At 40.6% G+C, this 16,224-nt stretch overlaps 1 protein-coding gene across 1 annotated transcript in view; it reads left to right on the top strand.

Annotated features, from left to right (window-relative positions):
* The window catches only part of ZGRF1 (zinc finger GRF-type containing 1), a 2,981,513-nt gene that overhangs the window by 1,030,696 nt on the left and 1,934,593 nt on the right, over positions 1-16,224 (top strand). Inside the window, 1 exon segment of the mRNA XM_044061551.1 lies at positions 11,704-14,146. Coding sequence (XP_043917486.1) covers positions 11,704-14,146 — 2,443 coding nt within the window.

Here is a 16,224-nt window from a genome sequence, read left to right as displayed (position 1 = left end):
CAATAGTATAAACTTAGTAAAGTCGTATTTTGTCTGGGCAGTTCAGAACATGTATACCAGCTGAAAATACTAATTTCCTAAGTTACTGCTGTTTGCTCCCACAACATTTCTAGACTGAGTACCCTGTAGGGAATTTTTTAAATTTGCCAACTCATTACATTCCCAAGTCCATGTTCCCAGTTACATTTATCTCTTTCTATCCCATCATACCTACAGTATTTGTGTTCAGCCTGAAAAAGAAAATTATCTCAGGTGTGCTTGGGGTATAAAATACTTAAGCAGTAATCCTTAACATTCTGGACTTTGTTTCATGCTTGAGAACCATTAAGATATCCTTCCATTGTTCGTTTGTACATTGCCTGTCCACTTTCTCTTCTCAATATTTTCTAACCTCCTCTAATTGATTCTTACAATTATCATGCAGTATTTTATATGCCCTAGTAATTATCCTCTTTAACAGCAGCTTCTATTCTAGACTCTTTACTCAGCACTCTGTCCTTTTTTTTGTCCATACTCTTACCAGTTCCTGGTAGGGAAGGCAGTGTATAACATGCAGTCCAAAATTCTGCATGGTCTCATCCCACTTTTTAACTACCTTTCCCTCTCTAGTTATTTGCTTCCAATACCTTGGTTCCTTTGCTATTTTTTCTAGTAAATTCCAGTCCCGCTCTTGACTATTTTCTATACCCCTACTTGCAGTAATCCCTAATAATAAAACCACCTTTCTCCATTCCTGTGTTGGCTTAGTTTTTAGGATACTTTCTGCTACTTTATGACTATAATATTCTGTATGGTTGTTCTCCTGAATTACCTGTTTTTGAAATCCTACTCTCTCCTTATTTCTCAAAACTCCCTCTGTTTAATTGTCATCCCCTTCCACTTTGTGTGTGTGTGTGTGTGTGTGTGTGTGTGTGTGTGTGTGTGTGTGTGTGTGTAATAAATCACACATCTTGTCCTTCAGCTTAATGTATTTTGTTCCTGTGTTGTAGTTGTAGTAGTGCTTTGACTGCCTTTTCAGCTTTGGTTATTTTTTGCTGCTGCTCCTGCTGTTGTCATCCTTTATTGTTGCTTTAATTGGTACTATGATTAATCAATTATAGACAAGGGCTTGTAGAAATATAGCCACAAAATCCTGCCCCAGGATACGCAAGACCTATGCATGGTATGCCTGGCCTGGAACATTTGCAGGTGGCCTATGGAATTTGTAAGGGCTTTGGCATTCATTCCCTTTAGCATTGGAAAATAAGTTAATTTTAAATGGATTACTTCCTCTTTCATTGTTTTAACTAGTCAAATGGAAAGAAAATGAGAAAGGGCATTCAGAGAAACCGAAAGAGAGGGAAAAAGTGAAGGGAAAAAGAAAGGCAAAGGAGTTGATACTTTCTGCCCCACCAAAAACTCCTTGTTCAGACTCTACATAGGCAGTTTCTGCACCAGTCTCTCTGGTACCTTCTTTTATTCTGGTGCCCGGGTTCCTTTGCACAGAGAGGATACTTAAATCTGATCAATATCCTAAAAGAACATTGAGCAGTTGTTCGTTGAAGAAACTCTTCACATTTCCTCTTCCATTCTTCATTAGGTCTGGAAGGGCCTTCCAGAGCTCATCTGAGTTTCTCTAGGATAAAGTAATGAGGGGTTTCATGAAGTCGCAACTTAGAATGGGTGTCTTCCCACTCCCCATGTATCCAGTGCAGATCAGGTCAGTCCACTGTCTCCCACAGAAGCTCCTTCTCTGATCATGTTTTGGCACTGTAGATCTTGGAACAGTCTTCTTTCTCATCGCCTCTCAGATGTGCTCCAGCTAGTTTGGATGGTATGGTCTTCACTTATCCGAGCCACTTAACTCCAAGACCATCGGAGTCAATGGGACGGGGCCATTGGCTGCAGGCCCTCAGCTCAGAGTCCTTGGCCTTTTCCATGTCCTGACTCTTTCAGTGATTTTTTTTTTCAGTGCTGTCTTCAGTGTTTGAGGTCATTGTTCTGATCCCCTCGGGCACTCTTAACTTAACTTAACTTTGTTCTTTCATCATCCTTTCCAATGACCCACTGGCCTTAACCACCTACCTTAGGAGCTTCCTGGCAATTTGGATGATTTTACTCTGGCTCTAACAAGGAAACGTGTGAAAGGAAGCATAGTGACTCCCCAGTGGAGTCCCAAAAATCTGAGAAAAATGTGGATGAAGGGGAAGAGTCCCTACAGTTCCCTACAGAAGAGGCTAAGTTCAACAAAATTTTAGAGTTATATGTCAGAGGGGTTTCTGGTCCTTTAATCCCTTCTTTTCTAGATAAGGAGGTGCTGTCTGAAGCCTTCATGTATGCCTCTCTACCTAATGACTGGTACACTCACTGACTTCGCAATGAACCTGGCAATTAGCAGGTCATGGCAAGAGCTTGATATTACTGTGTCCATACCACATAAACTACACAAAATCCTTTACATACACCCCCCAGGATAGACAACACTGGAATAAAGACCCTCTGGTGGACATCATTACTGTTGTTGGAGTTGCCCACGAGAGCGCTGTCCGATGACAGTATAGCTGCCCATTTGCCTGACAAGGAGTCACAGTTGATAGAATGGGAAAGTGGATTTATACCTCAGGCACATTTGCCCCGTAGGTGCTAAAGTATATTACACATATGACTTGTTAAAAAGGCAAAAATAAGCTAACCACACTGCTAAAGGAGACTCACAATTATTTTTCTCAGTTTGGTTGTTTTGCTTGTGAGTCAACCAACATGGTCCAGGCAGGATAAACTTCTGTTGAACACCAAGAATGTATGAAAAAAACTGTTTTATTGAAGAAGGTTAGCGCTTTTGCGGGGTTACCACTTCATCAGACCAAATATAAAAGTATGTTAAAACACAGAGATATTTAAAACATAGCACAACCAATCAACTAAAACTAATGAAAAAAGATCAATCAATCAAACAAAGTGGTGTAACCCATATCACCACCTACTCAGTAGGGCTGGTTTAAGGGAGACACCACTATTAAGTCCGGGGTATTCATATGCATGCAAAGAGACCATCTATTTTAGCTCACACATCTCAACAACATTATTAAAATCACCTCTTCTAATATGGAAATGCAAAAGTTGTAAAACTCTGAATTTAAAAGCATTGCATCCTGGAAACAATAAGGCATGACTAGCTAAAGCATTTGATGCTACATGGTTACGTATGTTGCCTAGGTGCTCAAGTACCCTCTCTCAAAGTTGTCGTGTGGTTTTGCCCACATAGAAACTATCACAGGAGCAGCAGGTAGCCAAATATACCAAATTGCTGCTCATACATGTCGCCACAAATCTGGGTGTAAAAATGCTCCCTGTAATGGGATGTATGAAACAAAGTTCAGTGGATATGGAAGAGCATGCCTTGCAACTGTGGCAAGGAAGCGTACCAACTTTCCCTGTAGGTATATGGGGTGGAGGCCTTGGTCCATAACATAAAAGTCTTTTGATAGACATATTATTCCTATAGATGAGGGAGGGGTACTCACCCACTATTTGTCTCACCTTATGATCAGCTAAAAGAACAGGGCAATTCTTTCTTATAATATTACAGTAATGCTGTATGTCACTAGAATATCTTAGAAATACCCTAGGGTGTTGGGCCTCTCCGGACCTTCAGTTACTGTTCACAGTCCTTCTACTAGAGGAAAAATATGGGGTCCCTCTGTCTTGTCGTTGTTGCAGAGTGATATTCCGAGCATTAACTATGTGCGTCTGTGAGTAACCTCTCTCAGAGAAGCCATTGCTCAATCTCTGTACAGTTTCCTCGAACACAAGGTCATTAGTACATAGCCTGGAAGCCCTTAAGCATTGACCATTAAGTATGTTAGAAAAAATATGTGGGGGATGCATGCTGGAACGATGCAGAAGCCCATTCCTCCAACAAGGTTTCCTATATAGTTGTGTCTGTAAAGTACCATCAGAACTCTTAGAAATGGTGACATCCAAAAAATCAATAGAAATAGAAGAATAATTAACAGTAAACCTGAGGAAATCTGAGGTACTTTCAAGATATCTAACAAAGTCTGAAAGTTGCCCCACATCTCCTTCCCATAGGAAAAAGTCATCCACAAACCTGCCATAGTATTTTACATGATGGCTAAATATATTACTGCTATGTACGTTCTCATTCTCCCACTGTGCCATAACCAAATTAGCATAGCTATTGGCACAGGGGGTGCCCATAGCCACACCTAGTAGCTCGAGGTAGTGCTGGTTCTCGGACAAAAACACATTATTACTTAGAATTAAATCTAATAAAGTACAAATAACAGTCACCATGCCATGCATGAAATGACCATGGTGGGAAAGCAAAAGTCTCACAGCATCCACCCCTGCCTGATTGGGGATAACAGTAGAGAGTGTTTTAACATCCATAGTTACAAGCAAAACATCAGCCAAAGAAAGGGAAGCATTAGCTACAAAGCTATATAAACTAGATAAAAAATGTTCAGTATCCTTCAAAATTGCAGGAGATTCAGCAAGTACTGATTTGAGCTGCATTTCAACAAATTTAGATAAAGGTTCAGTTACCCATCCACGTCCCGAAACAATAGGACGCTGTGGCCGATTAAGGTTGTCCTTATGGATCTTAGGCAATCCATGGATAACAGGAACAGAAGGATATTCAATAGTCAAAAACTCATATATGTCTTGGTCTATTAAACCACACAAGAGAAGGTCATAAAGGTCATTCTTAACATTACTAATGCATTTGTCCACCTCTCTGCCAGAAATCTTACTGTAAGCAGAACAGTCATCTTAATACAGCTGACATGCCTGTTAGGTAATCAGTTCTATTAAGTATCACAACAGCTCTTCCATTGTCTGCCAGTCTGATACTAATATACTCTTCAGCCTGCAATTTTTGTAAAGCAATGGTTTCCTCAGGGCTTAAATTACAAAAATGTTGTTTGACATTGTCAAAAGATTAAAAATGTACCTTTCACATAAGTTCAAAAAAGATTCCACAGATGTAGTGAGGGGAGAGCAGAAAGTACTCGGTTTACATAGATTATTACCAGAAACAGGCATGTTCCGTGTTCCAAATAATATTTCAAGCATGATTTTATAAGCAAACAGTCTAATATCAACAATAATATCAGTAATGTTAGACTTACTGTTGGGAACAAAGCCCAGACCTCTGTTGAGGACCGCTAGTTGTATAGAAAAATGAAAAATTAGATAAATTGTAAACTAGTCCTTTTTTGGATGAGGTATGAAGGTTTTTTTTCTCGTTGGTGAACGCTCGTCCTTGGAGGCCTTCCTCTTTCTCCTGTCCCTCGACAACAATCGCCCTCTCTTGTTCAGCGTGTCCATCTTGGTGTGTAGAGGAAGGGCCATAAAAGGGTTTGAGGAAAAATCACATCCATTGAAGCTGAAAGGTTCTCTAACCTTACTACGAGCCCCCAGTGTAAGATGATCATCTTTGGCAGCATTATTCACACTAGAAGCTGCCACATTGGAAAGTGTAGCTCCCGAGTGGTTTTGAAGCTCAATAGGTACAGCTCTGACATCAGCAGATGGGGGAGTGGCAAGTGCCAGCATATTAAACACGTCCATGTGTTCTTCTCTGTTCAAACTTAGTGAAGCAGTCGCAGAGATGGCCGAAGTGGACAAATCATCAGAGTTTTTTGAGTTTTTATTAGTAATTGCTTCTGTCACATGGGAAGTAGAGGCAGTCTCATGGTGTGCAGTCTGAGACTGGGGCTTATCACTAGAGTGATGAAACTCGTTCTTCGGCCATACAAAGATATGCTCCCAGTAAAGTCCATATGATCCCTCAGTAGTTTCTTATATTTTTGTTGTCTCAGCCTGCATTCATATGCCGAAACCTCTGCAAAAAGATTATCCAGTCTAAGGGTGTACTCATCTGTCGGAAATCTAGTTTTCAACACATCCAAGAGGTGCTCAGTTTCTACACGGAGAGACATCTCGACAGTTGTATAATATTCAGTTAATAGCCTTAAGGTGAGACAAATAGTGGGCGAGTACCCCTCCTTCACCTATAGGAATAATCTGTCTATCAAAAGACTTTTATGTTATGGACCAAGGCCACCACCCCATATACCTACAGGGAAAGGTGGTACGCTTCCTTGCCACAGTTGCAAGGCATGCTCTTCCATATCCACTGAACTTTGTTTCACATATCCCCATTACAGGGCGCATATTTACACCCAGATTTGTGGCGACATGCAGGAGCAGCAATTTGGTATATTTGGCTACCTGCTGCTCCTGTGATAGTGTCTATGTGGGCAAAACTACACGACAACTTAGAGAGAAGGGTGTATGAGCACCTAGGCAACATACGTAACCATGTAGCATCAAATGCTTTAGCTAGTCATGCCTTATTGTTTCCAGAACACAATTCCTTTAAATTCAGAGTTTTACAACTTTTGCATTTCCATATTAGAAGAGGTGATTTTAATAATGTTGTTGAGATCTGAGAGCTAAAATGGATTGTTTCTTTGCATGCATATGAATACCCCGGACTTAATAGTGGTGTCTCCCTTAAACCAGCCCTGCTAAGTAGGCGGTGATATGGGTTACATCACTTTGAGTGGTCTTTTTTAATGAGTTTTTGTTGATTGGTTGTGCTATGTTTTAAATATCTCTGTGTTTTAACATGCTTTTGTATTTGGTCTGATGAATTGGTAACCCCGCAAAATCACTAACCTTCTTCAATAAAACAGTTTTTTTATACATTCTTGGTGTTCAACAGAAGTTTATCCTGCCTGGACCATGTTGGTTGACTCACAATTATTTTTCCTCACATATGACTTGCTTCCAGAAAGACCTAGCCAAATAATCTGTGGACTCTTTGAGAAAGCCGGACACACCTGAGTCTTGGAAAAAGCTCAAGTCTCAGGTGGCTCATGTGTTTACTATATACAGTCACTCCATGAGATTGATACATAATTCAACTGAAGGGGCAATTAGGGCAGACTATGTGCGCATTTACCATGAGGCACTGTGTCTGCCTTTGTTTTTCAGAGTTTGCAGACCGCTTTAAAGCATTCTTTGTTAATGCCACCTATGATGGGTCTTCGCTGTTTGGACATAATGTTGCTGAAGAATGAGCAGGAAGACAAGACACTGCCATGGAAGTACAATTTGTGGCCCCTCAAAGATCATTCATCAGGAATCAGAAAAGGTCCAACTCACTCTGATTTAAGAAGTCTGTGTCCTCCACTGACCTCTGTTCAAATAAGAGCTGCTGTGGTACAGGAGTCCCCTTTAATGAACACTATACTAGGGGGAAGAGAAGGTCCAAAGAATTCAGAGTTTCAGAAGTATTTTCTTCTGGAAGCAACCTCAGTATCCCAGAAAGGTTGCTCTGTTGCTCCGCTCTGGTGGCAGTCGGGGACTTGGCCATCTACACATTTGGGTAGAGAGATGACCATCATACAGAACACCTGAGTGAAAAGCATAAAATCAAAAGACTACTTAATTCCCTTTTCCTTGACCCCAAAAGTAAACTCCCTGCCTCTATTAGACAGTCCTCCACAGCAAAGAAAGTCTGCAGAAAGAAATATTGCCATTCTCAAGAGGTCTGACTAGACCAGAGTCTGTAGCTTCTTCCAGATTATTTTTAGTACCAAAATAGTTAAGACGTCACGCCAGTTCTAGGACTAAGCAGACTAAATCCATCTGTATCGAATAACCCAGTTCTGGATGGTCATGGTGCAAGACATTTTACCTTGTTTGCAGGTGAATGACTGGATGTGCTGGATAGACCTTCAGGATGCGTACCTGTACATAAAGATCATCAAAAGGTCCAGGAGGTGCCTATGCTTCCAGCTGGGGCCAATCACTACCAAATCTGAAGCTTGACTTTTGATGTCACAACAGCCCAACATTGTTTGCCAAGTGCATGATGATAGTCACAGCTCATCTGTGACTCATGGGAATATGTGTATTGCCATGTCTGGATGATTGGCTCCTAGCTACTACAACACGGGTGTCCATCATGTCAACCAGTGATTACTTACTATATTTGCTTTTCTGCTTGGGTATCTCTGTCAGCATGGAAAAGTCATAGTTGCAACGATCTCAAACAGTGGTATTCATAGGATGCCATCCGGGCGCAAGATTATGCATAGTTAAATTACCAGCAGATGGGCTAAGGATAGCAATAGCTACCCTGCTATCTCTGCACTCACCCCCAGCATCTCTCATTCTAAAAATTCTTGGGCTAATGGTGACATCCATTCTTCATGCAAAATATTAACTGAGGCTATTGCACTGGGCTCTGAGTGAACAATGATCCCAGCTATCTGATGCTTTGAGCACACCAATTTGTCTTTCTTTAGTTTGTAAAAATCACCTAATGTGCTGGATGGAGTGTTCCACTATCCCACTACAGAGACCTTTTATCTTTCCTCTCCTCAGGGCAACAGTTATCATAGACTCCTCCCTCTCTGGAGTCTGGTATTTTGAGCATAGAATGGTTCATGCAACCTGGACCAATCTGGAGGCCAATGTTCACATAAATGTCCTAAAGATGAGGGCAGTCCTAGTGTTGCCAGCCCTTCAGGACTGCTTTTCTTTTGACATGATCTCCATTCTCTCAGACAGCATGTCAGTAGTCTGGTATATCAGCAAGATTCTACCTAATATGCAGAGAAGCCATGAGATTGTGGTAGTGGGCAATATGTTCACAGCTTTTTTTCTGGTAGTAACACATTCCTTGGCTGGCTCAACTACATGATGGACAGGCTCAGCAGATCTATTCTGATGCCTCCCGAGTGGTCCCTCAATCCAGTAGTAGCACAACTAATTTTTAACTACTGGAGCTAAACTTGCTGCTGTCTGTTTTCTCCTCCAACCAACAAAAATGCAGAAGCTACTTTGCTCATTCCTCCACTGGGTTAGTCTTCCAGAGATGTTTTGATTTGTCATTGGCCTCCTAGACTTCTCTGTCTTTTTCTTCTTTCCTTAATTTCAAAGTTCCCACTAAATTATTCTCTGTGCAAGGCATCCGTTATCCTCATAGTCCCTTTCTAGCCCATGCAAATCTGGTTCCGTCTGCTGTAGCCTCACCTTAAGAAGCAGCCTTAGCTTCTAGGTTATTTTCTTCTGTTCCATTTGTCTATTGAACCTCACCTTGACATTCACTTCCCCTGAAGTTAACTGCATGGTTTCTCCAGTTCCAGTAATGGGTACTGATTATCTCCTTTCTGACAGTAAGACTTTTTTCAGTGTCTCAAAAAAAAAAAAAAAAAATCTGTTCATAAAACCTAGTGGAAAAGATTTGCTATTTGAGTCTCAGACTAGGGTCTGTATCTTTTCTCTGCCATTATTACACCAGTTTTGCAATTTCTTTCCTTTGTTTAACTCAGGCTGTCATTAGTGCACAATCAAAGTACAGTTGGCTGCCATTTGCCGCTTTCACACAGGCTTCCCGTTTTCTTCCCAAGTGCTCAAAAATTGTATAAAGCCTTCCTGAAAAGTACCTTCATTTTACATTCCTTCATTGAGGACCCCGCCCTCCCATGGGACCTGAATTTTTTTATTGGAGACATGAACACACCCTCATTTTGCGGCAGCTTCTTCCACTGAGTGAAAATTCTTCTTGTGGAAACCTTATTCCTTGTAGCAGTTGTGTCAGGAAGTAGGATCTCATCTTTGCCTTGCTTTTCACAAAGGCGAGTATCACTGATGGCTAATCCATCCTTCATACCCAAGGTGACTCTTGAAAACAACCTTAACTAAAGCATTCTTCTGATAATCTTCCATGACTCCTGTAAGAATCTTCCACACTTTGTTCATAGGCAATTATGATTGTATTTGCACCGCACTAAAGCTGTGAGTAAAAATGTTAATCTCATTTGTGCCCTCTAAATTGGGGTGCAAGTTATCCAAAAAAATTTGTGTAGATGAGTTTCAAACTGCATAGTCTGTGCTGACCAGTCAAAAAGTAGGACCTTACTGTGGAAGCCAGAGGGATAGACTACTTCAGAAATTCTTCAGTGGATGTCATTTGTGTGCTAGTCAGTTGATCCACATTGCTTACCTTTTCTCAGCATTATAGGTTAGATGTTATCTCCAGATGTAGATCCTGCTTTGGGGCGACCATCCTCAAGGGCATCCTATCATGGTTTCACCCAAGAAAATGTAGCATGAGATTCTGTACCATAAGTCAAAGTGGATGGATTGAATGACAGAGGGATACAGAAGCTTATGTACTTAACATAACATTGGATCTTTTGCCATCCCCAGTCCATGTTCTTAAACAATCCACCCACTTTCTCTCCACCACCTGTCTTAAAGCCATCCAGCATTCACTAGACCAGTTCTGATCCTTCCATTGCATTTCTTTTCATAGAAAGTAAGCAGCAAATTCAAACTGAGGTAGAGCAGAGGACAAATGCATGACTGGAATAAGGAAGGAGGGCTTGATAAAGCAAGACGTTGCTAGATCTGTTTCACTTGGTGCTGAATACCCATAAGTCGAAGTAGACATACTAGAGATGACAAGGATCCAACAGTATGATAAGCATGTAACCTCTGCTTATAATTGACTTGCCACTGTGATTCAAGCCATACCTGAAAAGGGTCACTTGACCAGTCCACTTACCTGGTCAAAAAATGCAAAATAAATACATAAATAAAAAGCAGTTGCCATTTCATGGATTTTCTGCATGACAAAAAAAAATGAGGACATATAAGTAAGAACGCAACAAAACCAAAATAAAAGAAGACTTGGATTTTCCCAAGAACTGTTTGAAAATGTTACTGGAGGTGGGAGCGTAAATTAATAGTAAGAATGTATTTATTGCTACCAAATTAAGTTTTTAATTTTGTTTACTTGATTGCCATCGTAAATTAAATGTGCTGAGCTTGTGAAATCTGCCTCCAGTGTCTTTTATTCATTATGTACATATGCATGTTAGAGAGACAGAGAGAGAGAGAAAGTGAAGATATGTTTGACAGGGAGGTATTGCCCTTTCCCTTCTTCACACACACAACCTTATTGTCTCCTTTTAAGGAAGCCATGTCTCTTGCATCCTCGCTACCTTTATGTTCTCACTTTGAGGTCCGGCAATATTAGGGGAAAAGGAAATGCATAAATGGTAAAAGCTGAGGTGGTACAGCGGTAGGGTTGTTGCCTCACAGCAAGAAGTTCTCCTGTTCGATTCTCGGCTGGAGTGCCTTCTGTGTGGAGTCTGCATGTCCTCCCTGTGGTCAAGCGGCCTCAGAAAGACGTGCGTGAATGGGTGTGCCTTCACTTAAGTTTGGGCATTGGGCTGGCAACTCGGCACCATAAAAATCGGCTGCCAATCATTAGCGGACCGGAGTTCCGCTGTGGCGACCCCTTACTGGGAAAAGCCGAAAAGACAAACATTTTGTTTTCCTTGTAGGGTTTGACTGTAAAATTAGAATATAAGTAGCTAGAATATAGAGTTGGGGTTATAGACAAGCTTGCTGCCTTACAAAGTAATCTGTATAAATAGTTATCACTTTATTTGCTGTTTAGAACTGGCTTTCAAATTGAACTTTAATTCTGTGACTTTGAAGTGGTGTGTTTTGTGTTTGAAGAATGTCGATGAATTGATATTCAACTTGTGCCTATAACCTATAGCAAGCTGTGGAAAGTGATCTATAGTTTTCTGAGAAGTATAGTCTTAGTATACTCTTTTTTTTAATTAACGTGATCTATTTAAGCATTTGTTTTTCTCCTTTTAGGGTTTCCGTGGACCTCATCTGCTTCAAAAGAAAAGAATCACAGAGGAAATTCATTCTTCTAGTGTTCCATTTCAAACAAAACCGTCTTGTTCTTCCTTGCCTTCTCAGCTGTATACCACTAGTCCTCTGTTTACCACGTTAAGTAAGAAAGAACCAAATATTGCAGAAACCAAAGGCTCATATAAATGCTACAATGAAGAAATGGCAACACCAGTCACAGCAGGTTCAGTGCCATATTCTACTGTATTTTCTGAAGCACCAAGGGGTAGTGATGAAGGAAAGATGCTTGCTGTAAACAAAAGTTGGCCTGGTGTTCTAACAAACAAGGCTGATGCACAACCTAGTTTATCCATGTTTACATCACCCTTTGAACAAGTATTGGAAGACTCTCCATCCAGCAGTCTGTCATCCAAGAACACGAGGAGCACAGCTCAGATTTTAGCTCTTCTCAAGTCGAATACCACTTCTCAGATTAAGGAAAATATATCTGAAACTGCAAACTGGCAACCTAAGATAAATAAAAAAGTGACCACAAATCTTAGTCCCACACAGTTGTGCATGCTTCCATCTGAAAGCACTGCTAGTGTTTTAGGGGACTGTAAAAATGTATTTCAACAATCTGTTGCCAGCAATGATGTTCCACCTGTAGCAGTCGACAAGAGTCGCTGGGCGGCTTATTTACCTCATCAGAGTTTAAAAGTTCACTCATCAGGCAGAAACAGCCCAGAAATGGAATTTCAAAATAATTCACATCATGAGCAGGGTCTTGGTAACTCTGCAATAGATGAACGTGCAAAGACAAATCAAGAATCAGCAGCTTGTAGAACTAATGGAAATATTTTTAGGGAGTTTGAACCAATGTCTTCAGTAACTCATAAGGCAGTATATTCTATAACAGATCACGAGTTAGTGAGAACTAGAAGGTTACAAGGTGGAGATCACTTGCAGTATACCTCAGGTTTGAACCAGGACCCAGAAATAACTGATATTTTATTAGATAAAGATGACTTCTGCAGCTCAGATTCTCATTTAGAAAACATGATTTCCCAAAATAAATTGTTTATAGACACAGAGCAAGGCTTAGAATATTCATCACCGAGTAATTCTAGAAGTCCAAATCTTGATTTATGTATGAGAATGGATTTTGAACAAGTGCAGGGTGTCACTAAAAAATCTCTGGATAGTTTATGTAATTCCCAGAGTGTCTCTGTTGATAATTTTGATAGCTCGGCTTTTCTCACAAAATGCACTAGTCAAGAAGCACTTGATAATCATTCTGTAAATTTTAATCTTTTGACTGATGTAGATTTTGCTGAACTGGAAGATTTGGATGAAACTGCACTACACCATTGTTCAGAAAGCCTGTCAGAACAGTTAGTAGGCAACAGCGTTGATTTTATTCGGACAGGAAACCATGACAAGATGGAGACCACTTCCCCTGAAAAAACATGTGTGAAGCGCTTAACACTAAAAAATGTGACAGTTTTGCCCCTAAATTTTTCAGAACCCCAAGAATCAGTATCTGCAAGACTTGAAAATCCACTTGACGTCTGTGGTACCAACAAGATTAATGTAGTTTCATTTGTGAGTCATACTCAAATAAAGACTGGCCAGGCTACATCCAGCCTGCTTGTTGAGTGTAGTCTTTCAGAAAGCAGCCCTGCTGAACAGAATGAGGATGAATTCCTTTCCCAAATTTCAGAAGTCACACACAAATCAACTGAAAACACAAATATTCAAAATGGTAATGAAGGTGAAGTAGTAGATAGTCTTGACTTTGTTACTGAAGGTGGAATCTTATCACAAGGCAACATCTTTAGCAGTCACTGCACAGGATTTTCACATAAGGTGGCAGAAAATAAACCGACTAATTCTGAATCATTGTATTTTACTAATGACAATGATGTTATCTCCCCTGGCATGCTTTTATCTACACCTCTGCAGAGATATCAAGGTAAAAAAGAGACGCAGTCTGTTCTGATGCATGACTCCAGTGGTAGTGAATGTTCAGAAGACCAGACTGATTTATTAGACTCAAATGACAGTACTCAGATTGGTAGTGTTCCACTTCACTGTAGAAGGCAAAACAGTGTCACAGAATTAAGTGCATCAGTCTGTGAAGAATCATATTTTTCTGAAGGTGACAAGCCCAAAGAAGTCAGTAATATATTTCCTAGAAGATACACATCCAGTCCAAGTATTTTAATAGGAAACTGTCAACCCATGCATACAAATCTTGACTTTCAAGCTGATTCTGGATGTACAGATTATAAAAGTGATGTAGTTCCCCCTAGAAGGAATGATATCACCATTTTAAAATCTTTGTCTACACACAGTACAGCATTAGAAAGTTTAGAAATCCTGAAAGAGAAAAGTGCAGAAATCTGCTCTGAAAGAGATTTAGAAAAACATCTGCAGCATAGTCCTGTCCAGGCAGTTGAAGGTGAGTGGAATACTTTGCCATTTGTATTATTATTACCTGTATACGTGATGAGACCTGATGAATTTTTATAGTGGAGTCCAATTTTATACCTAGAGCTTGTCACTGAAACCTTTGAGTTCTGACATTGGGAGTTTCATCTCTGTCACCTGTAGGACTTGACTTAGCCTAACGCCTAAAACTCTCAAAGACTACCTTAGCCCCCCCCCCCCCCCCCATTTTATGCTTAATGCCAACTGCTAAATGACCCATATCCAGATTTGTTTAGCTATGGGTAAAATTATGTTCCACTGAAAAATGGTCCTAGGTTGCCATTTTTTGCACTGTACTTTGGTGTCATTTGTTTGACTTTTCCATTCAAGTTTTGTCATAAACTGCTGCCCGACTACAGTTAGTCGGTCCATTTCATTTGATTTTTTTTCCTTCTCAAGAAGTATTATTTTGTGTCACTTCCAAGATGGCTGCACAGTGATCACTAGCTTTAACTATAGCTCTCCCAGTGCGAAAATAGCAACTGAGAAACAGCAAGCGATATTCTCAGCCTGAGGAAAAAAATCAGATCTGATGTCCTTTTCATTCCTTCTCACATTTAGTTTATGGATCTGACTTGGCTGCATTTTCTCAGACTTGAATCCTGTTCTTCAGCTTCACCCTCAACCCATAATGCCCTGTACCATCCCATTTTTTCTCAAAAGTTGGTATTTGTGAGTTTTCCCTTTATTTGATAACTTGGTAAGGGAGGTTAATTTCGTTCTCGCAGGTGTTGGGGTTCTGCTGCCTCCCTTTTATTTCCTTCCCTTTGATATAAATGGTTAACTTAGTGCTCATTTAGACTTTTACTTACTTGTAGTCTTTCTTCTAGCATTTTTTTATTATCATTATTAGTTTAGTTATTGATAATTCTCTAGAATAATGAGTTGCTTGGTGTGCGTGCATGTATGTGTGTGTGTATGTGTTTGCGAGACCGTAGAGTGTGAATTTTATTTTCTTGTGCTTTAATTTGTTTGGAGTGGAGTGCAATGTCTGAGAAACCCTTTGGGTTTAAACACTATTCTGACTATGGACACAAAATTCCACAGTTGGATGCGTATTCTAAATGTGTATACTGTTTGGGCCTGGAATGTTTAATTTCTTCTTGTTTAGTTTGTGAGGGATTTAATCCCAGGTCCATTTTAGACCACCAGAATAAATTGATATTGAAGGGAATGATTCCGGCTTCTGCTTTATCATATCCAGGGGTCAAATCCCCTCAAGGACTCGGGCAGGATCTTTGGATCTGAGGAAATGACCCCATAAGTCTTCTAGGGCCTCCTCAGAACCCCTCAACAAAAGTTGTGAAACCCTCAGATCCAACTTCCTCGGATAAGAGGGGCAAGTCATCTTTGGATCAAAAACAGACCTTGGCTAAAACAGAAGTTATTTCGTTATTGTCTTAGCCCAGGCCCTCCACCTCCAGATCGGATCCTAATGTGGTGGATCCCAAATCTCGGATCTGTATGCTTGAAAATGCTATTCAGGCTGTATCCCCCATCTTACCTTCACAGATTTTACTGACTCCTAAGGACATTCAAGACCTGCATCAGCCACATCCTCCAGGTTTTCTAAGAGTCTTTCGGACCTACTTATGGACAGAATGATGCTGAGATTTCTCAAGGCTCAAATTCAGATGGGGGTCTTACCAGATCAGTACCGATCCAGATCTGTGAGCTCTCAGACCAAGCTTCTACCATCTTCTCTGATCCAACCAGTGGTTTTGGAGCCTCAATATTCAAGGCAACCGAGGGAGTTAGCATTGGATCTGAAATTGCTCTCTTTCTCGACTCCAATTCCTTTGACTGGCTTTGCTCCCACCTCTTCCAATCAGAGCGAGTCCCAGATCCGTGGTGTTGGTGCCTGGTCCAGGGAAAGGGGTTTGGCTCCAACCTTGTCAGATCCATCTCTTCCTCTTGCAGCTTCAGCCTTCAACAGTTTAGGTCCAGTCTTCTCTGGAAGTCATGGATCTGGGTTGGCCCCTTTCATCAGTTCTTTGGCTCTTTCAGTTCTGAGAGGTGTAGAGAAGAGTTCTTTGGGTTGGTCTGCTT

The sequence above is a fragment of the Protopterus annectens genome, chromosome 2.part0 (genome assembly GCF_019279795.1).
Source record: "Protopterus annectens isolate FY-2018-M chromosome 2.part0, PAN1.0, whole genome shotgun sequence".
NCBI lineage: Eukaryota > Metazoa > Chordata > Ceratodontiformes > Protopteridae > Protopterus > Protopterus annectens.
Note: the sequence above shows the minus strand (reverse complement) of the source record. Positions and strands in the feature narration are given on the sequence as shown.